This window comes from Lynx rufus, unplaced genomic scaffold (assembly GCF_022079265.1).
Source record: "Lynx rufus isolate CCGP_SWC_20201006 ecotype Redwood Valley unplaced genomic scaffold, mLynRuf1.p SCAF_8, whole genome shotgun sequence".
NCBI lineage: Eukaryota > Metazoa > Chordata > Mammalia > Carnivora > Felidae > Lynx > Lynx rufus.
In genome coordinates this window covers 92,007,543-92,035,182 of record NW_025814896.1, presented here as the reverse complement: position 1 = coordinate 92,035,182, position 27,640 = coordinate 92,007,543, and the positions used below count along the sequence as shown (strand labels likewise).

At 39.8% G+C, this 27,640-nt stretch overlaps 1 protein-coding gene across 1 annotated transcript; it reads right to left on the bottom strand.

Moving 5' to 3' along the window:
• Positions 1-14,870: 14,870 nt before the first annotated feature.
• Positions 14,871-27,018, bottom strand: MRPL19 (mitochondrial ribosomal protein L19). The gene is made up of 6 exons (XM_047068545.1): positions 26,916-27,018; positions 26,624-26,741; positions 21,473-21,591; positions 21,124-21,258; positions 16,972-17,153; positions 14,871-16,819 (listed from the first exon to the last, which is right to left on the bottom strand). Exons 1-6 carry the CDS (start codon positions 27,016-27,018, stop codon positions 16,598-16,600), a joined length of 879 nt encoding a protein of 292 aa, XP_046924501.1. The 3' UTR covers positions 14,871-16,597.
• Positions 27,019-27,640: the final 622 nt, after the last annotated feature.

The following is a 27,640-nucleotide window of genomic DNA, read 5'->3' as shown; positions in this document are numbered from 1 at the left end:
TACTTTCTAAAGTCATTAGATGTTAACCGAGGAAAACTGGTAGGGATATCCAGAGATACTTTTGTTTTTAACAAACCTAGTCCATTAGACCAGTGTTGGATTTATTATAATTGAGAGAGACGGAGTTAGAGTGAGTGGGGGAGGGGCAGAGAGAGGGGAGAGAGAGAGTCCCAATCCGCACTGTCAGCGCAAAGCCCAAACTCACAAACCAGGAGATTATGACCTGAGTGAAAATCAAGAGTCAGACGTTTAACCGACTGAGCCACCCAGGTGCCACTAGACCAGTGGTTTTCAACCCCTTTTCCACCCAAATGAACCTAAACCTAACACATTTCCGTCAAGAATAGTACCTTAGAATCACTGCCCTGAAGGATTTCACATAAGGGATTCAGTGTGATCTGCTAACCAGAAATGCCCCCAGGAAAATTCTGTAAGAGAATCAAGGACTAATTTATGTTGCCAATATTCTCTTAGTCAAGTCGCATGGAGTTAGTCCAGAGAAATGTGAATTAATGTCAATAAAGATTTGACATTTAATAAAAAGCCTGTAAAAAGAAGATTCAGGTTGACGATTCAATTGAGTATTTTCATGTAGATGGTTTCAAGACAGAATTATCTATAGACCCAACAGTTCCCAAACTGAGCTGAGATGCCCTGGGCACTGTCATAACCCACAGGACATTGTGGGACATTTTAAATTCTCAAGGGAGACAGCAATACTCAACACCACTCACAAACCACTGGAGCTTCTAGCTCAAGGCTGTTCAGTGTCAACGTTAGATCATGTTACAGTACTTTAGAAGACAACACGTATTTGTGAAGCTGGGTTTCCAGAGGCCGCTGTTAAAAGCAAATGGAGACCAACCTTGAAAATTCCCTAAGCAGGCAAAACCAGTTTAGTCCTACAAGCAAAGCTTAATTTAGCTTATTTTGCCAGACTGACTTGACCTGGGTCATTTCTTATTTACACCTCTAAAAATCATAAATAAAACTTAAACTGTTTCCCAAGGTTGGTATGAGGTAACCACTGACCAATTCACTATCATTTAAGAAAATTCTAATATAACCAATGAATTTAGAATAAACGGTCACTGCTTTCTCACTATATAAACTGCTCACACCAACATACAACTGAGGGGCATCCAGCTGCTCAGTCAGAAGAACGTGAGACTCTTGATTTCGGGGTCATGAGTTTGAGCCCCACATTGAGTACAGAGATTACTGAAATAAATAAAACTTAAACACACACACACACCCCTGAGCTTTATTCCATGTTTTGGTTTAAGTGCTCCCAGTTTACAAACTATTTTTAATTACTACTTTGGTGATTCCCTGGTTTTATTTGTTATTTCTGAACTTCTGACACTGTGATAAAAGCAAGTACCTCATGAAATTCCATGTGGAACAGAAAATGAGTAGGTAATGTCCAATTTGATTCCAAGGTTTGATAAGTTGCTTAGGGGTAGATACACACAACCCAATTAGTAATTATAATTTAAGGATGCAATATTTTAAATGTGTATTATTTTTAAATATTTAGACCTAACTGGTTAATAAATGGTGCTAAGCATGGGGCACCTGGGTGGCTCAGTCGGTTAAAGCATCAGACTTCAACTCAGGTCATGATCTTACAGTTTGTGAGTTCGAGCCCCGCATTGGGCTCTGTGCTGACAGCTCAGAGCCTGGAGCTTGCTTCAGATTCTGGGTCTTCCTCTCTCTCTGCCCATCCCCTGCTCACACTCTGTCTTTAATAATGATTAAAATTTTTTAAATAAAGTAATAAATGGTGCTAAGCATTTCTTGTGGTCTAGGGGGCCCCATTAAAAATTCCTTAAAAAACAGGGGCATCTGCAGGGTATAAAATCAATGCACAGAAATCGGTTGCATTTATATACACCAATAATTAAGCAGCAGAAAGAGAAATGAAGAAATTGATCCCATTTACAACTGCACCAAAAATCATAAAATACCTTGGAATAAGCCTAACCAAACAGGTGAAATATCTACACGCTGAAAACTATAGAAAGTTTATGAAAAAAATTGAAGACACAAAAAAATGGAAAAATACTCCATGCTCATGGATTGGAAGAACAAATATTGTTACAAATGCAATAGCATTTCTACCAAAAGCAATCTATGTATTCAATGCAATACCTATCAAAATAACACCAACACTCTTCACAGAGCTAGAACAAACAACCCTAAAATTTGTATGGAACCAGAAAAGACCCCAGTAGCCAAAGCAATCTTGAAAAAGAAAACCAAAGCAGGAGGCATCACAATCCCAGACTTAAAGCTGTACTACAAAGCTGTAATTATCAAGACAGTATGATACTGGCACAAGAACAGACAGTCAGATCAGTGGAACAGAATAGAGAGCCCAGAAATGGACCCACAAACATATGGCCAACTAACCTTTGACAAAGCAGGAAAGAATATCCAATGGAATAAAGACAGTCTTTCAGCAAGTGGTGCTAGGAAAACTGGACAGTGGCAGGCAGAAGAATGAACCTGGACCACTTTCTTACACCATACACAAAAATAAACTCAAAATGGATGAAAGACCTAAATGTAAGACAGGAAGCCATCAAAACCCTCGAGGAGAAAGCAGGCAAAAACCTCTTTGAGGGGCGGCTGGGTGGCTGTCAGTTAAGCGTCCGACTTCAGCTCAGGTCACGATCTCAGCTCAGAGCCTGGAGCCTGCTCCCGATTCTGTGTCTCCCTCTCTCTCTGCCCCTCCCCCACTCATGCTCTGTCTCAAAAATAAATAAACGTTAAAAAAAAAATTTTTTTTTTAAAACCTCTTTGATGTTGGCCACAGAAACTTCTTACTAAACACATCTCTGGAGGCAAGGGAAACAAAAGCAAAAATGAACTACTGGGACCTCATCAAAATAAAAAGCTTCTGCACGACAAAGGAAACAATCAGCAAACCTAAAAGACAAGTAACGGAATGGGAGAAGATATTTGCAAATGACATATCAGATAGAGGGTTAATATCCAAAATCTGTAAAGAACTTATCATACTCAACACACAAAAAAATAATCCAGAGAACAAGGGCAAAAGGCATGAATAGACACTTTCCCAAAGAAGATATCCAGGTGGCTAACAGACACATGAAAAAATGCTCAACATCACTCATCATCAAGGAAATACAAATCAAAACCACAATGAGATGCCCCCTCACCCCTGTCAGAATGGCTAGCATTAACAACTCAGGCAACAACATGTTGGAGAGGATACGGAGAGAGAGGATCTCTTTTGCACTGCTGGTGGGAATGCAAACTGGTGCAGCCACTCTGGAAAACAGTATGGAGGTTCCTCAAAAAACTAAAAATAGAACTACCCTACAACCCAGCAATTGCACTACTAGGTATTTACCCAAGGGATACAGGTGTGCTGTTTCAGAAGGGCACGTGCACCCCAAAGTTTATAGCAGTGCTATCGACAATAGCCAAAGTATGGAAAGAGCCCAAATGTCCATCGACAGATGAATGGATAAAGATGTGGTATATACATACAATGGAGTATTACTCAGCAATCAAAAAGAATGAAATCTTGCCATTTGTAACTACGTGGATGGAACTAGAGGATATTATGCTAAGCGAAATTAGAGAAAGACAAATATGACTTCACCCATATGTGGAATTTAAGATACAAAACAGATGAGCATAAGGGAAAGGAAGCAAAAATAATACAAAAATAGCGAGGGGACAAAACATAAAAGACTCTTAAATATAGAGAACAAACTGAGGGTAGCTGGAGTTGAGGGTGGGGGGCATGGGCTAGATGGGCAAGGGGCCCATCCCACTTGTTGGGATGATCACTGGGTGCTATATGTAGGGGATGAATCACTGGATTCTACTCCTGAAATCATTGTTGCACTATATGCTCAAGTTGCATGTAAATTAAAAAAAAACAAAAACAAACGAACAAAACAGGAGCACCTGGGTGGTTCAGTTGGTTAAGCATCTGACTCTCAGTTTTGGCTCAGGTCATGATCTCACGGGTTCATGACTTCAAGTCTCAAGTCAGGTTCCATGCTGTCAGCGAGGAGCATGCTTGGGATTCTCTCTCTTTTCCCCCAACCCCTTCTCTCTCTCTCAAAATAAGTAAACTTTAAAAAAAAAAAGATTAAAAATGTCTTAAAAACTAAATGTTCTATAAAGTGAGAAAGAACCACTGATAGCTTTTTCACTGAAAAACACAGAATGTTCCTAGACACACTTGGACTTATTTTTGTATAAGATTTTATTTTTAAGTAATCTCTACACCCAATGTGGGGCACAAACTTACAACGCCAAGGACAAGAGTTGCACGCTCTATCCACTTAGTCAGCCAGGTGCCCCATTTGGATTTCTTAAAGCTAGAGAGGGAAAAACATAGGGAAACGACTTCCCTATTGTGCTCAAATTTTTAGGAACACCTCTAGGATTTTTAAATCATAAACGACTATTATAGACCATTAAATTTCATAAATATCTGCCTGGTAGGGTGGCCAGCCTTCCCAGTCTGCCAGGACTAAGGTGTTTTTAAGATGCAGGGCTTCTGGTGCTAAAATCGGAGAAGTTCCCTGCAAACCAGGACAATTTGGTCACTCTACTGCCTTCACTGAAAACGCCCCAAGCATTTTAGTTAGAGGCCTAATTTAAAGCAAAATGACCTGCCTTGAATTTCACCTCCATTCTGCTGTTTCTATAGGAGGCAAAATGTTAAATGCATTGATTCTCAGAACTAGTTGTACATTAGAATCACATCAGGAGCTTTTTAAAACACTAAAATCCATCACTGTCCTTGGTATTTTGATAAAGTCTGGAGACTTTTTACATTTTTTTTAAAAAGCTTTTATTTTCAAGTAATCTCTACACCCAACATGGGGCTCAAACTCACAACCCCAATATCAAGGGTTGCAGGGTCCACTGATTAAGCAGCCCAGGCGCCCCTGGAGACTTTTTTAAAAACCGATTTTAAAAGAATTCTCAGGGGGCGCCTGGGTGGCTGTCAGTTAAGCATCCGACTCTTGGTTTCAGCTCAGGTCCTAATATTGCAGTTTGTGGGTTCCTGCCCCACATCAGGCTCTGTGCTGACTGTACAGAGCCTGCTTGGGATTCTGTCTCCCTCTCTCTCTGCCCCTCTCCTGCTCGCGTGCTCTCTCTAAAATAAACATTTATAAATAGATAGATAGATAGATAGTTCTGGGGTGGGGCTCTGTCAGTTGAGCGTCTGACTCTTGATTTTGGCTCAGGTCATGATCTCTCTGTTCATGGGTTCGAGCCCCATGTCAGGCTCTGCCCTGACAGCACAAAGCCTGCTTGGGATTTCTCTCTCTCTCCCTCTGTCTGCTCCTCCCCACCCCCTCTTTCTCAAAATGAATAAATAAACTTTAAAAAGAAAACCAAAGAGATCTGACTCAGGCATTTGTGAGGTTCAACATTAGCCCCACCAGCCACCATCTGTGCCACTTCAGAACAGCTGCTTACCTCTCTAAAGCGATCTCATTTGTAAAATGGAGTAGAAGCACCTGTCTCATAAGGTTTGATGAACAATAAGAGACATGAGATGCCTTGCACAGTGTCTGGAACAGAGGAGTCCTTCTAATGGCTTAAAGACTAGCTTATCCCTGAAAACTGAAAAGTTAAATATATCATTCTTTTTCTAATAGGAAAAACCTAACAGTTTGAATGCTGTGCATTATACAAAAGGCTCAGGGAGTTATTTCTTTTAAACCATTAATTGCCCTACTGCAACGCTAAATGGAGGTTTAAACACAACACACTCTTGAGCAACATGATGGAATGTGCAGATTCAAGGTCTTGTCCTCCCACAGAAACATTGAAAGACAAGCAGGAATGGTCACAACCAACTTTTGCAAAACTGTGGGAAGCAGTCATGTTTATATTAACCAAGCAAACACAGGATCAAATAAAAGGCAACTTATAAAAAGGCAGGAAGTCACCAAGATACCAACATAGGTTGTTCCAGACTTCGTGCCTCCCCATGAGATATGCATGAACACCACTGAAAAAACCTGGAACACAGAAGTGAGGCTGAAGCACCCTACACACACACACCACAGGGACCAAGACAGACTCCATTAAAAAAGAGAAGCATCTACACGCTCACCACGTTGCCCCTCTTTAGGCTGAGGCAGCACCACAACAAGAGGCCTTCCCTGAGCCTGTGGTTCCCCCAGGGGGAAAAGAGAACACAGGATGGACGTCCGGCATCCCCCCCGCACATCTGGTCACTTACTGGGACTCCCACCCAGTCTTACCTCCAAGAAAAGCCTGGTCAGGACACTGGACACTGTGCTCGAGCAGAGAGAGCAGCAGGGCAGAGTTGACCATCCTCCGAGCAAAGCCAGTGGCACCATTCAGCGGGAGAACCTGGGGGGCAAGTCAGCTTTGGTCAAGACCACAAACAGCCTACTTATCCAGACTTCAAGCTAGGCCCCCTGCTCCACCCAGGGTGGAGAAGAAAAATTTGTAACACTGCCGAGTGTAGCTCCTGGTCCCTCCTAACCGGGAAGCCTGACTACGAACACCTAAGAGGATGCTGAGAGCTGGCTTTCCTGCTTTTTCTGGGCGGGAAGCTACATCATAGGCCCAATCACTGCTGAGTAGCTCTTGGCCCCATCTGAGTGGGAAAACTAACCAGGAACAGCTGGGAGGCTGCTTGGAGCTCACTCTCCTGCTCTATTTAGGTAGGGAAGCTAGTTGACAGCCCTTCCCACTGCTGAGGGTGGCTCCTGAATCCCGCTGGCCCAGAAAGCTTGGCTGGAACACCAGGAAAGCTCCATAAGCCTAGCAACACTTAAGTGGAGACTCTAGCAGGGTCAGCTGGCTCCATCGGGCCGGAGACTTCAGTGCACAGTCTTGTCCCATGTACGTCCCCAAACAAGTTGCGGTGCAGGACCTGGGACCTGTTCTGCTGCCCTGCTAGTACAGGGGGGCTAATTCATAATCCTACCTGCTGCTGAATATAGCACCTCATCCTGCCTAGTAAGCCTGACCAGAGAACCCAGGCAACCACAGAGCCCAATCTACAGCCTTGCTTGATCAGGGAAATAAGCCAGCAGTCCTATCCAATGTTCTCAGCCAGCAGCATCCCACGCCCACCTCAGAGCTCCAGCAGTGGCCTTACCCCAAAATAGACCCTGATAGCAAGTCCCGCCTGCCCAAGGATGCTACCAGCTGACAAGTCTAAACATTCAACTGAGAAGATGGTGAAGAGCTTTCCCTGCCAAAGCAATCCTAAAAAGTCTAGAAGAGAGACTGCTTACTCAAATGTGTAGATACCAACATAAGGAGTCAAGGGTTGCAAAAAAAACAGATAAACATGACACCATAAGGAAACTAGTAAAACGCTAACAACTGACCCTAAAGAAATGGAGATCTGTGCACTGTCAGAAAAAGAATAATCCTCTTAAAGAAATTTAGTGAACTGCAAGAACACACACACGACTAAAGGAAGTTAGGAAAACAATGCATAAACACAATGAGAAGTCCAACAAAGAAAGAAAAGCCAAATAAACAGGAATCCTAGGGTTGAAAAATACAATGACTGAAGAATTCAATAGACAGCTTCAAAAGCAGACTCAACCACCCAAAAGAAAGAATCAGTGACCTTGAAGATGGGACATTTGAAATTATCCAGAGGGGAAAAAGAAAAAAGAATGAAAAAGAGTGAAGAAAGTCTATGGAGCTTATGGAATACCATCAAAAGAAACAATATCATTATGGGAATTCCAGAAAGAAAAAGGGATAGAAAGTACAGTTGACCCTTCAAAAATGCAGGGGTTAGGGGTGCCAACCCCTACACACTTGCAAATCTACATAAAACTTTTGACTCCCCCAAAACTTAACTAATAGCCTATGACTTAACTAATAGCCTATGAGTGTTGGAAGCATTACTGATAACACAATTAACACATATTCTGCATATGGATTTAACATATAATACATATACCATAATCTTACAGTTAAGCTAGAGAAGATAAATATTAAGAGTATCACAAGGAAGAGAAAATATATTTACAGTACCACAGTATCGAAAAAAAACCCCACGCACAAGTGAACCCACACAGTTCAAACCTGTGTTGTTCAAGATCAATTGTATATTTAAAGCAATAATCCTTGAAATTTTCCAAAACCTTGAGAGAAAAATGAACATCCAGATCTATGAAGACCAAAAGACCCCAAATAGGTTGAATTTGAAAAGACCTACACTGAGACACATTGTAAATTGTCAAAAGACCATTTATGGCAAGTCAACAGCTAACATATTCAATGGTTAAAGGTTCAAAGCTTTCCCTCTACTAAGATCAGGAACAAGACAAATGCACCCCCTCTCAACAGCTCCTATTCAACGTAGTACTGGAAATCCTAGCCAGAGCAATCAGGCAAGAGGAAGAAACAAAGGCATCAGATTGGAAAGGAGGTAAAATTGACTTTACTCGCACATGACATGATTTTATATGTACAAACTCCTAACAATTCTACCAAAAAACGTTTAGATCTAACCAAAGAATTCTGTGAAGTTCCAGGAAACAAAATTAACATACAAAAATCAGTAGTGTTTCTATAAACTAACAATGATTCTTGGAAAATCAGTGAAGTAAACAATCCCACTTACAATAGCATCAAAAATAATATAAATAATAAATTTAAACAGGAAGTGAAAACTCTATACACTGAAAACTATACAATGCTGATGAAAGGAATCAAAGAAGACACAAATAAAGGGAACTGTATCTCATGTTCATGTATTGGAGGGATTAATATTGTTAAAATGCCCGTACTACCCCAAACCATCTATAGATTACATGGAATTCCCATTAAGATTCCAATGGCATTTTTTACAGAAAAGAAAAAAAAAATCCTGAATTTACACGGAAAACAAATAGCCCAAGCAATCCTGAGAAAGGAGAACAAAGTAGAGGCATCAAACTTGCTGATTTCAAGCTATATTTTAAAGCTATAGCAATCAAAACAGTATGGTCCTGGCTTAAAAACAGACATATAGACCAGTGGAATAGAATTGAGAACCCAGAAATAAACCCACGCCTACACAAGCAACTAATACATGACAAAACAGACAATACTCAATATAGTCTTTCAATAGATGGTGGTGGAAAATTTGCATATTCACATCCAAAAGAATGAAACTAGACCCCTGTCTTTCACCATTCACAAAAATTAACTCAAAATGAATTAAAGACTTAAATGAAAGACTGGAAACCATAAAACTCCTAGAAGAAAACATAGGAAAAGAGATTCTTCACATAGGTCTTGGCAATGATTTTTTGGATATGCCACCTACATAAAGCTCAAGGAACAAAGTAAAAATGATTGGGACTGCATGAAATTAAAAAAGCTTTTTGCACAGCAAAAGAAAAGACAACCTGCAGAATGGGAAGACACACACAGGAATCTTATTCAGCCATAAAAAAGGAATTCCTGCCATTTGTGACGATACGGATGGAACTTTTTCCGTGTTTTTTTTGTTGTTGTTGTTTGTTTTTATATGTATGATTATTAATAAACTTTTTGTGGTAATTATTTCACCATACATGAAAGTCGTATCATTATGCTGTATACCTTAAACTTACACAGTGCTATAGGTCAACTATATTTCAATAAAACTGGAAAAAATAATAAACATAATGATAGGAAATCTTTGTGACATTTTTATTTGCCCTTTTGATGTGGCAGCAGTCTTGAAAATGGCAGCGGTAGTTTCTGTGTTGGACCTTGGTCCCCATTGCTGGAAGGAACAGAACAGACCACTGACAAATTATGGTTTATATCTACACTAGCCTATCCATGGGTGGAAGGACTGAAGCGGAGCACTCATCTCTGCTCTCACCTTAAACTCAGTCCAGAAAGCAACAGGTATTGCTCAAATACGGGTGTAAGGCAAACCAACAATCCACAAAGGCCTGGGTGAAAAGATATCATTGAGATACACAACAGATCACCTAAAGACTGGGAGAAAAAGCTTGGGGGGGGAGGGGGAGCGGGGGGGGTAGTTCCTTTGGAAATTAAGATACTCAAAAGCATATATTCAAAAGAAATTTAGAAAGCCACACATACGCCAAGGGCAAGAAGCATGGTAAGAAAAGATCCGAGAGGATCCTAAGTTTTCCGCTCGGGCTGTTAGGCTTAGTGCGAGCCTGGGTAAGTGTTGAGGGAATAACCCAGAAGAGACAATTGGCAAAGACTGGGAGAGGTATTTGTTTTAGCTCCTGGCTTTCAAGGAAATACTATCTAAGTACAAGTTAAGAAACAGACTCAGTGATCACACACAATAAGGAATCAAATCTCTGCAAAAATAGCTTCTAAACATCAGTAAACAAATGGACTGCAGTCCCATAATCGTAATAAAGGAAACTCTGGGGAAGGAGGGGAAATCTGTTATCCAGAATCATACCATAATATTTAAACGTCCAGTTTTCAACAAAAAAAGTCAAAAGACATTCAAAGACACTGGAAAGTATGGCCACTCAAAGGAACAAAATAATAGAAAACATCCCTGGAGAACCACAGACATCGGAATTAATAGACAAAGCCTTCAAAGCAACTGTCTTAAATATACTCAAAGAACTAAAGGGAACCAGGGACAAGGAATTAAAGAAAATCAGAAAAGGGATAGGTGAACAAAATGAGAATATCCATAAATACACAGAAATTATCAAAAGGAACCAAATTCTGAAGCTAGAAAGTAAAATAATTGAAATTAAAAGTTCACTAGTAGAGTTTAACAGCTAATTGTACCAAAATAGAAAATAGAATCAGCAAACTTGAAAACAGGACAATTACAGTGACCAAGTCTGAGGACTAGAAAGAAAATAGAAAGAAGAAAAGTGAATAGAGACTGAGGAACTGGAGGGACACCAGCAAACAGACCAGCATATGTATTATCAATGTCCCAGAAGAAAGAAGCAGAAAGAATATTTGAAGAAATAATGGCCAAATACATCCAAAATTTGAGCAAAGGCATGAATTTGCAAATCCTGAATCTCTGTGAACTCCAAGTGGGATAAATGTAGAGGCCTACACCAAGACAGTAGAATGAAACTGTCAAAAAACAAAGGCAGGGAGAATCTTGAAAGCAGCAAAAAAGAAACATTCTTCCTCAAGATCAAAAGATCCTCAATAAAAGTAACAGCCAATTCTCAGCAGAAACCATAGAGGCCAGAATGCTATGGGGTGACTATTTAAGGTGCTTAAATAATAATACCGCCAACCAATAATTCTGTATCTGGCAAAACCATCCTTCAAAAATAAGGGAGAAATGAAGATGTTCCCAGATAAACAAAACCCGAGGGAGTTCCTTGCAATCAGAGCTGCTCTACAAGAAATGCTAAAGGGAGTACTGTGGGCAGAAAAAAAAGAACATCAGACAGTAACCTGAATCTGTATGATGAAATAAAGATCTCCAGTAAAGGTAAGTACAGACAAATGCATACAAAACAATTATAAATCCGTTATGGAGCACACACTCTATAAGATAAAATCTGTGACATCAATAATATAAAGGCAGAACAGAACTTTGTAGTAGAGATTTTGTATGCTATGAAGTTATGTTAGTATCAGTTCAAACTAGATTATTATAAATTTCGGATGTTAAATGTAATCTTCATGGTAACCACAAAGGAAACATTTAACAAATATACCTGTAAAGGAATGGAGAAGACCATCAGTTCACTACAAAAAAATCAACAACACAGAAGAAAGCAGTAATGGAGAAAACGAGAAACAAAAGGGGTATAAAATATAAAGAAAACAAATAACAAAATAGTAAGTCCATTCTTTTTACTGACTTAAATGCAAATGTATTAAACTCTCCAAACAAAAGACAGAGATTGTCAAACAGATAAAAAAAAACAAAACACAAGATCTAGCTCTATGCTGTCTATAAGAAACTCACTTTAGTGCCAGACACAAAAGATATGTGTGTGTGTGTGTGTGTGTGTGTGTGTGTATGTATGTATATATATATATATATATATATATATATATATATAATTTTTTTTTTTAAAGTAAAGTCTACCCCCAACATGGGGCTTGAACTCACACCTTGAGATTAATAGTCCCATGCTCTACTGGGGAGCCAGCCAAGCTCCCCGAAAAAGATACTCTCTGTAAACAGTAACCAAGAGAGCAGAGGTGGCTGTAGTAATATCGGGCAAAATAGACTATAAGCAAAAAACTGTTACAAGAAACAAAGTATATTACATATTGATAAGTCAATTCATCAAAAAGATAGAATAATTTATGTAGTGAACAATATGCCCCCAAAATACATGAAGCAAACACTGACAGAATTAAAGGGAAAACTAGAGAGTTCTATAGTAATTGTTGGAAAATTCAACATTCTGCTGTCAAAATGGGTAAAACACTTACAAGGTCAATAAGAAAACAGAAGACTTGGACATTATAAATTAATTAGACCTAACAGATGTTTACAAAACACTCCACCCAGCAACACAATCTAGTTTTCTCAAGTGCACGTGGAACACTCTGCAGGACAGACCACATGTTAAGCTACAAAACAACTTTCCATAAAGTTTAAAATGATACTTTGAAATCATACAAAGTATCCTCTCTGACAAAAGGGAAAGTGGAAAATTCATAAATAGGTGGGAATTAAACAGCCCCAATGCAAATCCAGAAAAGGGGTTAAAGAAATGGAAAGGAATATTTAAATATATATGTACCAGCAATTACATTCCAGGGTATAAACCTGGAATATGTTTAAAAAGAATATAAAAATAGCAACTCAAAGAGATACCTGCATGTCAGTCTTCATTGCAGCATTATTCACAATAACCAAAAGGTGAAAATAACCCGTGTGCATCAAGAAATGAATGGATAAACAAAATATAGTAATTATACAGTAGAATATTATTTAGCCATAAAAAGAAATGAAATTCTGATGTTATAACATGGATGAATCTTGAAAACATATTCGCGAAATAAGCCAAACGCAAAGTACAAATATTTTGTGATTCCACTTAAAAGAAGTATCTAGAATAGGTAAATTAATAAAGAGTAAAAAATAAATAAGGAGTAGAATGGGATTTACCAGGAGCTTGGAAGAGAGGGGATAGGAATAGAGAGTTACTTAATGAGTTTGTTTGTGGTAAGGAAAAAGTTCTAGTGGTGATGGCCACACAGCATTGTGAATGTAATTAATGCCACCCGAAACATACACTTAAAAATGGTTAAAGGGCAAATTTTGCTATATATCTTACAATACAAATTTTTATCCTATACACATTAATATATTAAGATTTACTTTGTTTCTGGAGGAAAACTCACAAGAATTTTAAAGATAATTTTAGAGTGAAAACAGTATGCATTGTGTTATGAACACATGTACTTATGAGCTGATCATATTTACCCAGCTTTAGATCTTGAAATGTATCATTCATCTGCTCCTCTGCCAAGGTTGAATGAAGTATGTTTACCATGGTAAAAAATGAACAGGCTTTAATGATTATCTTTTGACAAGTTAAAGGGAAAAAAAGTATCAGGAACCTCAGTGTGGCTGTCGGTCAAGCATGACTCTTGATTTCAGCTTCAGGTCACAATCTCATGGTCATGAGATTGAGCCCAGCATCGTGGAGCCTGCTTGAGATTCTTGATTCTCTTTCTCTCTCTCTTCTTCTGCCCCTCCCCCACTCATTCTCTCTCTCTCTCTCTCTAAAAAAAAAAAAAAAAAAAAAAGAGAAGAAAAATATCAGACTCTTGTTAAAATTTTTGAGCTTTCTCAGCAAGTAATACATATAAGTGGTAAATTCCACTGCTTCCTAAGTGTAATCAGAATGTTGTGTAACAACTATTAGTAAAAAAGATCAAGGATGCACTGAATGTTGAGAACCCCAAGGTTAATATCTAAAAATTTATTTTGGAGAAGAAATCTATTATTGAAAAAATGGCTACATAGGCTAATTTGTCAGATGAATTATTCAAATTACCATTAAAATACACCATAGGGAAAAAACAAATCCACAAGGACAGAGAAAACAGGACAAGAGGCAAGCAGTACAAACCACTGAAAGCCTATGAATGAGACACAAAACCAGAGGAGAGAACAGGACAAGAAACAATCAGAACACAATTCTGACAAAGCAAACGGATGGATTAGCAGACTCAAGAAAGGCAAATCAAGCCAGCAGTGGAGAAAGGTGAGAATCAACCTAATTCGCCCTCATAATTGTCCAGTCAGCAGATTCAATACCCCGGCAGCTGGGGGTTAAGGACAGTGGCTAATAGAAGAACCTAATGAGAAGTATTTGGAGGTTATATGCCTAATATCCCTTCCTCTATTCCTCACCATTGCTTGTCTAGCCCTTCCCCACGCCAGTAAAAGGCCAGAATTTTATTCTCTAGACATCTGAAAGACAGTTTTTCTGGACTTCCGGTACTGAGGGTAGCAAGCCAGTAGCGTGTTGGTGGGGAGGGGAAAGTTGGACAAGCTAACACATACACATATAGTGACTGAAACCCCATGCTTCTTCCCCCATCAGGTTCTCACAACACCGGCAGACAGATCCTTGCCATCCAGGAGGGAGACTGGAAGCCTCTACTCTGGAGAATGTGACCAAACGAAGACATTCACATATGTGGAGGGCAGAACTCCCAAAACAAGCCCACCCCAATAACCCTAAAAACAACCCTTCTCACAAGTCCAAGGCTCCTAATCAGCTTTTTAGTCCACTATTTGACCAGAAATAGACAGCCAAGGATTGTCAGATGTCCTGGAAAAGCCTAAAACAGGAAAAGAAAAAAAATGTGTGTATACACACACACACACACACACACACAGAGAAGAAATTTGAAGAAAACAGATCCTACAGAAAAACAACTTCATAAAAAAACCCCAACAAAACAACAACACACAAACATTATCATGAATGTACTGAATGGTAACAGAAGACATCCATAGGCAAAAATATAAAATAAGAACAAAGTACTATGTAAGAAAAGGAGCATCCAGAAATCAAAAAGGGATCTTCAGATTTAAAATTATGAGAGCAAAGAAGAGTTAGAAGACTGAATTAAAGAGAGATGAGGTTGGGGAAGGGGGGAAAGAGATCCAGTCCTGGAGAACCAACATCAAATTAACTTCTCCCAAAAGAGAAAAGCAGAGGAGAGGAAATCATCAATGAACAAGAAGTTTCCCAGAAACAAAAGACACAAGTTAGCATACTGAGAGGATTCATCAAATACCGGACATAATGGATACAGACCCACACGAAAGCACATCACTGTGAAATTTCATTACCTTGAGGAGCAAGATAGTCTACAAGCTTTCAGGTCACAAAGAACAGAAATCGAAATAGTTTTGGATTTCTCAACGCAACTGGAAACAAGACAGTGTAGCAATATCTTCAAAATTCAGAAGGAAAACTACTTCACACCTAGAATTCTATAAAATTAACAATCAAATAGGACAGACATGCAAGGACTCCAAAGATTTACCTCCATACCTACTTCCTCTGAAAGCTACCAAAAGATGTGCTCCACCAAAATAAATTAGTAACCAATAAAATAAAAAACAAAACATCCAGAAAAAAATCAGCACAGGAGAGAAGTCAATGCAAATGCCAAATTAGCCAGGCACCAGAGGGTAGATCTGAGCAGCGTAATTCAAAACAGGTTGAGGGTTGCCCTCAATACCATATGCCATTATATGCCAGATTTCCATTCCACTCTCAGCTACATGGATCAGCAAGGATACACACATTGTCCTACAGAAGCATAGTTCTGACCTATCCTGTGAGCTGGAGCTTGATTCTTCATGAGCTGAAAACCAGAAAATATAGAGAAGTCTACTCCCTCCAACCCCATTTCTGCCAGACATCAATTGTCAGATGCCCTGTGGTGAGCCTTCTTGTTAAGCAGGACTCACTCATGACCTTGGCCACGAACTACCTCAAAGTGACTTTTGCAATCAGAGAAAATGCAGCCAGACTATGAGCAAAAGACTGTTACCTTCTCCATGGAGCCTTCATGTAATAATGATAATTTTGTCCTTTTTTATCTGCCAACAGGTTTTCCAAAACTAGCTATGTTGTTTTAGAATGTATATGTATACAATAAAATCAAACGAGACACAAGGGAATGATTAACACAAAGTCAGGATAGTGCTTGTATCTGGGAGGGGAGAAGGATGCAATTGCAGACACAGAAGAAGCTTCTCAAACCCTAGTACATGTTCTATTTCTTAACCTTCCTGGATCTTACTACATGTTTCACCTCTTAACCCTGAGGTGGCTACATCAATACTCACTCTATTATTACTCTTTATATCATACACTTTTTATAATTTATTCCACAAACTGAAAGAAATCCCATCACTTCCGTGTTCAGATTCCAGGCTCAATGAAAAGAATTTTGGTAATGATTTGACTCTGAAGTAATAAACTGACATGCTAATTTTATTTTTTTGCAACAGTACTCATAAACTAATGAATGTTTAATTGATTTGATGACTATGTCCTTGTATATAAAATTAAATTGGTCTTTAAGTAAATCCTCTGGGAATCAGCACATCCTCTGCAAATAACCAAACTGAGTCTCAGAATCAGGATTTTCTCGATGCTTCAATTTCATGCCATATTGCAGCTTCAATTTTTGAAGTGTCATATTCCCTCATCATATCAAACTCAAGCCACGGCTGACTCCACTTCTGAGCTTCTTTCATTTGCTCTTCAGTCAAACAAAGATCAAATCTGATTCCTTTAATATTAAATTTTGGACGTTCCCAGCGTTTGGACCAGGGCTTAGGCTTCATTTTTACTTTCAGCTGCAGATGATATTAAAAAAAAAAAAAAGAAAAGAAAGAGAAAGAAAGAAAGAATTTGTTTAGTAGAAAGCAAAATTCTTCTAAAAGTTTTCATTAAGGTGACTCTTTCTTACTCTATATAGAACTTTCAGTTCTACAAATACAACTCATACCTGATTAACAGGAACGTCGTGGCTCGTTTCTTGTACGACTGGCTTCATATTCATATCAAAAGTGCTATATTCAGGAAGGGCATCTCGTAAGTATAGCAAACTATCGTCCAGCCGTTTCTCTAATTTGACCACTTGGATCTCTTGGATTCGAGGATTATAAAGTTCAAAGCAAATCTCAACACCTAAACAGAGAAAACATATTCTTACAATCTGAACCCAGACGCCTGTATACGCCTTATACAACAGTAAAAACTATTTTATAATGGAACTAGCACAGGGTTTTGCACATAGGACATGTGACGTAAATTTGTAATTTTTAAGATAAAGATTACCGAAAGAAAAAGAAATAAATTAAAGTCCATGTAGATTAAAAAGTGAAAAAAATCTGAGTTAGAATGATAGTCTAAAGAAAAATGTCTTCTATAAATACAGTCACACATCTCTTCACTTCTGGTACTATTTTTTTTTTCAAATCCTTTTTTATTTATTGGTCTGGACCAAAAAGATCTTAAGAGACCATGATAACAGTGTTAAAATTGTTTAGGGTCTAGTATCAGAAGAGGGATTAGATCCTGAGAATGTTTTCTTCATCTCCTTTTCTTTTTAGTTTTTAAATATACATCCAAGTTAGTTAGCATATAGTGCAATAATGATTTCAGAAGTAGATTCCAGTGACTCATCCCCTATGTGTAACACCCAGTGCTCACCCCAACAAGTGTCTTCCTTAATGCCTCTTACCCATTTAGCCCATCCCCACACTCTTCACTTCTGATACTATTAACCTGGAGAAAATTTGAGTAAATTCTTCACTGTCACATTTTTGTTTGTTTCCCAACTACTTATAAAACTTGATCTCCTACATTAAGGGCAACAGGAGTAATGATGCAAAGAGTTAATACATTTTTAAGTTCTAACTTTGGTTTAGAAGTCCCTCCTAAGGATGGCCTAAGTTTTATTTATTTATTTTTTAATCCAGATCAGTTCCTTTTAAAATTTTTTTTTTATATTAGAGAGAGAGAAAGTGCACAAGTGAGGGAGAGAGGCAGAGGGAGAATCTTAAGCAGGCTCCACACTCAGTGCAAAGCCCAATGCAGGGCTCAGTCCCATGACCCTGGGATCATGACCTGAGCCAAAATCAAGAGTCGGACACTCTGGCCTAGGTTTTAAAACACGCTGGGGCTCAGGGCACCTGGGTGGCTTAGTTGGTTAAGTGTCCGTCTTCGGCTCAGGTCATCATCTCAGAGTTCATGGGTTTGAGCCCTGTGTCGGACCCTGTGCTGACAGCTCAGAGCCTAGAGCCTGCTTCAGATTCTGTGTCTCCCTCTCTCTCTGCCTCCCCTCCACTCACACTCTCTCTCTCAAAAATAAATAATAAAACATTAAAAAAAAAACATACTGGGGCTCTCCATATGAAGCAAGCTAGGAACAGCATTGCTGTTTCAAGATGCTACAAGTAATAGTTTAAGATACAACCTCTGTTAGCACCAAACACTTAAGGGAAAGAGTATATTCTGAGGTTTTCTGAAATAATCCCAAGAGAAATACAAATATGTATGAACAACATTAACATCCACTATTTAATACCAGGATTTAATCCATTATTTCCTATATACCTATTCTGTTCCAAGTACTGATCTAGGGACTGTGCCTATAGTGAACTCAAAATAGATCAAATCCTTCTCCTCTCATAGAGCTTATATTCTAGTGGATGACAATAAATAGACACACCAGGGGCGCCTGGGTGGCGCAGTCGGTTAAGCGTCCGACTTCAGCCAGGTCACGATCTCGCAGTCCGTGAGTTCAAGCCCCGTGTCAGGCTCTGGGCTGATGGCTCAGAGCCTGGAGCCTGTTTCTGATTCTGTGTCTCCCTCTCTCTCTGCCCCTCCCCCGTTCATGCTCTGTCTCTCTCTGTCCCAAAAATAAATAAACGTTGGAAAAAAAAAAAAACAGACACACCAAAATTTCATTTACAATTCATAATTAAAGGTAATCTCATATAGTCAATATAAACAGAGTGGTAATACTGTGGCTGGGGAATAAACAGTATATGAATAGTATAGCCAGGGAAAGCCTCTCTAAAAACACAATTTAGACTGACACTACAAATAGCCAAGCGTGCTCAAGGCAGAAAGAACAGCAAATGCAAAGGCCCTGGGGTCTTAACAAACTTGCTATATTGGGGGGAAAAACAAAACAAAACAGAAAAAGGTCTTTTTGGCTGGAGCACAGTAAGTCAGTGGGCCAGGAAAGTTAACCAGGGATACAGCATAGCTGCAGGCAGGAAGGAGGCAGGGCGGCATGGACACGAGTGGTGGCCATGGAGACGGAGAACCAAACAGAACTGGAATTTTTGGAGATTAAGCCAAGAAAACTTGACTGACTGGATATATGAAGAGAATAATTAAAAACAGCTCCTGAATTTTTGATTAAGTAAGTACGTACGCAGTGGTGCCACTTATGGACATAGAAAAAACCAAGAGGAACACACTGTGAGGAAAACAATCCTATTCTGAGCTTGTCGTATGCTTAAAAGACATCCACCCGGAAATGTCAAAGAGGTAGTTGTATGTACAAATCCGGAACCTGGACAAGGTCAGTCCTTGAGATCTAAATTTGGGAGTTCTCGGGGCGCCTGGGTGGCTCAGTCGGTTAAGCGTCTGACTTCAGCTCAGGTCATGATCTCACGCTCGTGGGTTCAAGCCCCACGTCGAGCTCTGTGCTGACAGTGCAGAGCCTGGAGCCTGCTTCGGATCTGTGTCTCCCTCTCTCTGCCCCTCCCCTGCTCATGCTGTCTCTCTCTCTCAAAAATAAACATTAAAAAAAAAAATTCTTTTTTTTAATTTGGAAATTCTCATCATATGGATGGTATTTAAAGCCAGTGGACTAGGAAAAACACCAAAGAAAGGAGTATCGATGGGGAAGGTTGAAACAGGTTGTAACAGTCAAAAGTACCTTAGGGGAGGGCAACAGGGAGTGAACATTTTTGGAGTATTCAGTGTTCAGTACTTCATGTAGACTATCACCCACAATGGACCACAACACTAAAGCAGAAACTATTATATCTCAGTTTTAAGAAAGAATATCAGGGGTGCCTGGGTGGCTCAGTTGGTTAAGTGGCCAACTTCAGCTCAGGTCATGATCTCGCGGTGAGTTCGAGCCCCGCGTCGGGCTCTGTGCTGACTGCTCAGAGCCTGGAGCCTGTTTCAGATTCTGTGTCTCCCTCTCTCTGACCCTCCCCTGTTCATGCTCTGTCTCTCTCTGTCTCAAAAATAAATAAACGTTAAAAAAAAAAAAAATTTAAAAAAGAAAGAATATCAAACCAAGGTCCATCTCACACACCTATGATCATGGTTTTCTACTGCAAGGCTTCTCCAAACACATGATCTGATCGAAGGCACACATTTCTGCAACTTGTAAGCCCTGCTAAGCTCCGACATGCACGGCACCACAGGTCATTACAAGATGAGTCCCGCATCGGGCTCTCTGCTATCAGTGCACAGCCCACTTCAGATCCTCTGTCCCCCGATCTCTCTGCCTCTCCCCTGTTCAGGTACTTGCTCTCTCTCAAAAATAAATACACATTTTTAAAAAAAAGAAAAAAAGAAAATTTTACTGTTCTGCCATGTCGATTCATAATGTTTCTAGAATTTTGCCACTTGGGCCTCTGTCTTATTTATTAGGCATAACAAACAAGTTTTGCCTTTTTAAAAATTCCTCTAATTCTTATCAAACAACGATTATTGTGGTGACTATCATAATATAAAGCAAAATGGGGGCATTCATTTTAGGGAAAAGTGACTCTGTATACAGACATCATTATGTTTGTCTTAATGTTCTCATGGGTTATTGCCCCCTACACTGAATGTTCCCCACACTGTTAATAGTCACTTGTCTCCTCCTGTGATGCTGGCAGAGGTCGGAAAATCTGACAGTGGTCGTCCTGTGATGAAAGAAGCCCTCAAGGGAAAGCACAGCACTGACTGCTTACTCCGCAGCCTCCAGTCTCATCCCATTCTTAGGCCACGGGCCCAGGTCAGGCCTCGGAATCCCTTTCACTTTCAAGTTCCAGACGTTTTCTCCCGGCATGCAGAACACAAAATAGAACCTGAGATACCATTTTCCAGAAAATTAAACTAATGAAATGGAAGCTACCTTGTCCTTCGATAGTATTCCTAAGGATAAAAGTAGCTCCAAGGCCTGCTCCTGATCTCTGGATACAGATCCCTAGAAACCGGCTGGTTTTTCCGCTGGCATATGGGTCAGCTGTAGTAACACGAAGTATGCTTCCTACAAATTCAAAAGAGAAGTGAACTTTTACAAGACTTGCAGAAACACACAAACAGCATTTCTAGGTAACCTCCTAACTTCCTAAATATTTTAATATATTAGGAATAAGTATCTCATCTGGGCAAAACCCAGATCTGTGAAAAACACTCTTCCCTATGTGAAAAAAACTAAGCCCGCCCACCACCAATAATGAAAGCGTGCAGCTCTTACTGACCAACGTAGAACTCTGGAATGTGGAGTATTTTTCTCCTCTCTAACATATCTTTTCTTTCCATCTGAAATTTCAGAGGATTTGTTCTTCCCCTTGGAGGAATAAATTCAGGACTCAAGAACCTGTGAAGAATATAAATAAAAAAAAAAATTAAAGGCAAACTTAAAAATTAAAGATTATGATGTTGACATGTTTTATTCTTTCTTCCTAAGAAAAGTTGATTATTTATTTCTAAAACTGTTGTCGACGCTCAAGAAAATAGCTAACAATTCCTGAGTACTCACCTCGCATCCTGTTAAAGGTTTACGACACACCGAGAGCATAAATTAACCCTCACGACAATTAGGTGAGCATGCTGTCATCATCTCCTTTCACAGATGAAAATGAAGCTTGCAGAAGGTAAACTGATGTACTGTTATATTAGCTACGAACTAATCAAGTCAAGATTTAAACACAGGCATGTCTGTCAGACAACAAAGCCTATGGCCATAAACCACAAGCCTCACATCGAGTTGTGCATGTTAAAATAAATTACACTGGATGGGCACTTGGGTGGCTCAGTCGGTTGAGTGTCCAACTTCGGCTCAGGTCGTGATCTCACGGTTTGTGAGTTGGAGCCCCGCGTCGGGCTCTGTGCTGACAGCTCAGAGCCTGGAGCCTGCTTCTGATTCTGTGTTTCCCTCTCTCTCTGCTCCTCCCCCGTTCATGCTCTATCTTTCTCTCCTTCAAAAATAAATAAACATTAAAACAAAAAATTTTTTTGAATAAATTTAGTCTGGAAAAATACAAATATAAATCATTAACTATGACCTTAAAAATAATCTCCCTCTTCTCCTCTTTAACTTCTCTAACTTCTCCCTGCCTTTCTCCTTCCTTTCCTTCTTTTCTCTCTTTTTAAATAGGCTTCACAACAATCACACAGCCCAAGGCAGGGTTTGAACTCACGACCCTGAGATCGAGACCTGAGCTGAGATCAAGAGTCAGACATTTAACTGACTGAGCCACCCAGGTACCCCTAAGCTAACCTCTTTAAAAGCATAAATGACATTACAGTGAAAAATCATGTCCCTATCACCCATCCTCAGAAATAAATGATCAATACAGTTGAAGCCCCAGTGCACCCTTCCCTCCCCCACAGTTAATTACTATGGGGTAATTCATTAAATTTGGTGATGATTCTTCCCATGAAGTTTCTTCCTTTTTTCTGGTTCACCCCTTTCTCAGGAGCTTCCCAGGTATACTCTGAAACTGGGCCCCATACTCTAAGGACAAGGAGATACTGAAGAAAGAGGCAGGCCACTCAGGGTGGGTAGGGTACAGTTTTAGTAACAGCAAAGGGAATTCACATACAGGCTTGTCCTGGGTGGCAGCAAGACACCAAATCTTAAAAATTTACAAAGAGTGGCACAAAAACAGACACTCAGATCAATGGAACAGAATAGAGAACCCAGAAATGGACCCACAAACGTATGGCCACCTAATCTTTGACAAACCAGGAAAGAATATCCAACAGAATAAAGACAGTCTCTTCAGCAAATGGTGCTGGGAAAACTGGACAGCGACATGCAGAAGAATGAACCTGGACCACTTTCTTACATCATACACAAAAATAAACTCAAAATGGATGAAAGACCTAAATGTAAGACAGGAAGCCATCAAAATCCTAGAGGAGAAAGCAGGCAAAAACTCTTTGACCTCTGCTGCAGCAACTTCTTACTCAACATGTCTCTGGAGGCAAGGGAAACAAAAGCAAAAATGAACTATTGGGACCTCATCAAAATAAAAAGCTTCTGGACAGTGAAGGAAACAATCAACAAAACTAAAAGGCAACTGACAGAATGGGAGAAGATATTTGCAAACGACATATAAGATAAAGGGTTAGTATCCAAAATCTGTAAAGAACTTACCAAACTCAACACCCAAAAAACAAATAATCCAGTGAAGAAATGGGCAAAAGACATGAAGAGACAGTTCTCCAAAGAAGACATCCAGATGGCCAAGAAACACATGAAAAAATGCTCAACCTCACTCATCATCAGGGAAATACAAATCAAAACCACAATGAGATACCACCTCACACTTGTTAGAATGGCTAACATTAACAACTCAGGCAACAACAGATGTTGATGAGGATGCGGAGAAAGAGGATCTCTTTTGCACTGCTGGTGGGAATGCAAACTGGTGCAACTACTCTGGAAAACAGTATGGAGGTTCCTTCAAATAGTTAAAAATAGAACCACCCTACGACCCAGCAATTGCACTACTAGGCATTTATTCACGGGATACAGGTGTGCTGTTTCGAAGGGACACATGCACCCCCATGTTTATAGCAGCACTATCAATAATAGCCCAAATGTCCATCGATTGATGAATGGATAAAGAAGATGTGGTATATATATATATACAATGGAGTATTACCCTGCATCAAAAAGAATGAAATCTTACCATTTGCAACTATGTGGATGGAACTAGAGGGTATTATGCTAAGCAAAATCAGTCAGAGAAAGACAAATATCATGACTTCACTCATATGAGGACTTTAAGATAGAAAACACATGAACATAAGGGAAGGGAAGCAAAAATAATATAAAAACAGGGAGGGGGATAAAACTAAGAGACTCTTAAATATGGAGAACAAACAGAGGGTTACTGGAGGGGTTGTGGGAGGGGGGATGGGCTAAATGGGTAAGGGGAACTAAGGAATCTACTCCTGAAATCATTGTTGCACTATATGCTAATTTGGATGTAAATTTAAAAAAATAAAATGAGATAATTAAAAAAAAAATTTACAAAGAGGCCCTAAGTGGTCTCAGTCACATACACTATGTAGGTATTTTCAATACCACATCATCATCTCGAGGCTATGTCTTTGGAGCAGCCTCTAGGAGCAGAAAAGGCAAGCAGAACCCACATTCCAAAGACAAGGGAAGGGGTGAGGAGCCGGGGTTCAGCCCATGGGTCAATCAGCAGTCATGTCTTTTTGATGATGATCCCCAACACTCATTTCCTACTTTGAAACTTTTTAAGCCCACCAAAAAGTTGAAATAGTAATACAATGAATACCCATATACACACCATCTCGTTTCATCAACTGCCAACATTTTGACAGATTTGCTTTATATATACATATAATTTTTTTCCTGAACTATTTGAAATGTCAAATAGCAAGGTATTTCATCTCAGAATACTTTAGAAAGCTTCTAAGAATAGGGACTTTCTGCTACATTTATCACAATACTTTTATGACACCTAAGAACTTCTGCAATAATTCAACAACAAAATCTAATATGTAGTTTGTATTTAAACATATCTGAACTAACAGTATCTAATTGTCCTGGAAAAGGCCTTTTGTTGCCCAATCCAAGCCACCATCAAGCTTCACACATTATATCTGGGTATTACTCGTTTTAGTTTCTTAAACTGCTACTATTCCCCATCTTTGTATTTTTATAACACTGACTTTTCTGAAGAGTCAAAAACCTACTGTCTTATACACCATCCCTGGATTCTGGAAATGTTTATTGTTTCCACATGCCTAGACCAAGGTTAAACATTTTGGGTAAAAATATTATAGAGGTGATCATCTTATCCTATCACATCACAAGGTATGTAATGTCAGCTTGTATGGCTATTGGGAAAGCCATAGGTCTGATTTCTCTGTGGAGAATTTCCCTTGTACATTTTATACTTTACATATGCATGTATGTATGTAAAATGTACATACGCATTTTATACTTTACATTTGCATGTCTGAGCAATATAAAAATGCTATCATACTATATCAATTCTTCTGCAGGTTGTTTTTTCTCCACACATATTTATGAAGTTTATCCATGTCAGCTCCAGTTCATTTATTTTTCACTGCCGTATAATACTCCATTGTATAAATGCATTTGCCTATTCACCTACTGATGGCTATCGAGGCTACTTCTACATTTTTGTTTGTTATAAATACCTTTTGTGTTCATTTCTGTACATATTTCCTTGTACATATTACTTTAAGTTGTGTACCGACTGGGTGGAAAGGTATACACAACCTCAAAATTACTAAATTTTGTTCAACTGTTTCCCAAAGTAATTATACAATTTACATTCCCATTTAACTGAATTATAATAACTGTTGCCATTTACGAGAGATATTCCTTTCTCAACTTAAAAAAAAAAAAGTTCTGTAAGGAAATGTTTTCTGAATCTCTACCTTCCATAAATTCAATGTTAACTTAGAACAGGATATTTGCAATGTTAAACACACACACATAGGCATGCAGAGATAATCCAACCAACAAGGAATAGCCAAATCACACCAACTTTTTCCTGCTAAAACTGCCTTTTTAATAAGGTTGTTATACAACTAGGTTACCTAAACTTACAGATACCTCCAAAGTTGCCACCATTCATTTAAGTGAACCAGGCTTTTAAACACACTGGGTTTTATTTATTTATTTATTTTTAAGTTTATTTATTTTTGAGAGAGAGAGGGAGAGAGAATATGAATGAATATGCCCGCAAGCAGGGGAGAGGCAGAGACAGGGAGAGAGTGAATCCCAAGCAGGCTCTGAGCTATCAGCTCAGAACCCAATGCTAGGCTGGATCTCACCAACCTTTAGATCATAACCTGGGTGGAACTCAAGAGTCCGCCGCTCAACGGACTGAGCCACCCAGAAGTCACTTAAGCACACTGTTTTTAAAAGCAAATTTAAGACACCAATTACCGGAAAATTTTATCACTGTATAGCATTTTCAGGAAACTAAAACACGTGTGTAGAGAAAGGAAAACAGGGTGAGCTCTGGCCAATCCATTTCTACCGAGGCAAGGAATGATCAGTTTCTCAAACAAGTAAAATACTATGTACTTGAGAGGAAAATTCTTGATACAATCTGAATGCTGAAGCAAAGAGCTTCAAATAGGGAGAATCCTTGCTTTTAGTTCTGATTTAATAAGGCTGCAGAGAAAGTTCAACGCTAGAAAAGGGGAAAAGGGGGGAAGACAAACCTGAGGTGGTTGAGCTTTGCACACGAGCTCATGAATCCTGCACACAAGCTCGTGCAGTGGGGGTTCCACCTCTGCTTTAAAGGCGAGATCTCCAAAGTAAAGGCAGGTTCGCAAGCGCACAGACCCAAAAAGCGGGAACCGCGCGCCGGCCTGGGCCTCACCTCCTTTCCTGACGAGGGGGACCGCGCTTGTCCACAATGACCGGTTTCGGCGGCGGCTTGAACGCGCCCGGCTCCGAAGGTCCGGTGCTCTGCTGTCGGCCCGGCCCCACGCGGGCCCCTGCAGTAGCGGGCGACAGAGGTCAACAGAACTCGCCCAGAACTCCCGCGGAGCCCTGCAATCTCCCCCAACTCGCGGTCCCACGAGGGTTGCTCCTGACTTCTAGGCTTGCCTCCCTCGAGCCTCGCCCCGAGCTCCCTCTTCCCTCCGGTGTGCAAGCCCCGCTCCACTTACGCCAGGTGACGGAGGCTAGCGCAGGAAGCAGCCCCCTGGCTGCTCGAAAACTTCGAGACAGGTCCCTTGCGGCCCCGCAAGCCCCTGTAACGGAGGCCGCCATGTCTGCTCGCTAAGGTCAAGACTACAACTCCCAATAATCAGTGCGACGAGGTCGGGACTACTTGAGATAGGACGGCGGCTGCTATGGGACAAAGCAGCCAAAGGCTTTTTTGTTTTGGTTTGGTTTTTCCTCTGTTCCTTTTCCTCTCCACTCCCCCCAATCACCCCCAACCCTGGCCTAAGTATTTTAGAGAAAGTATATATTTCTCTAGTTCCCCCACAGTGTGCCAAGTTTTACCCCTCCATAGGAACACTTTCCTCCCTCTGTGAATCAATTCTATCTTCACTTTCTCAGGCTTCGCTACATCAAAACCCCGGTATAGGCTCTTATCCTTACTAGGTACTTTCCATTAGCACCTCTGATACCATTTGCAATTCTATTTTTAATTTAATTTAATTTAGTTTAATTTAATTTAATTTAGAATTACTTGTGTAATTATTGGATTATTGTCTAGCGCGGAAAGTGCATGGACGAGGTCATGTTTGCTCACCATTTTATCCCAGCACCTACCAGTTATCTGGCCCTCACTCTTTGTTGAATGCAAGAAAAAGAAAAGAAAATAGTTCCTGATGCAGTTGGCACAGGGTCCCTGAGACTCCAGAGAGCATGCTAAAATTGACTT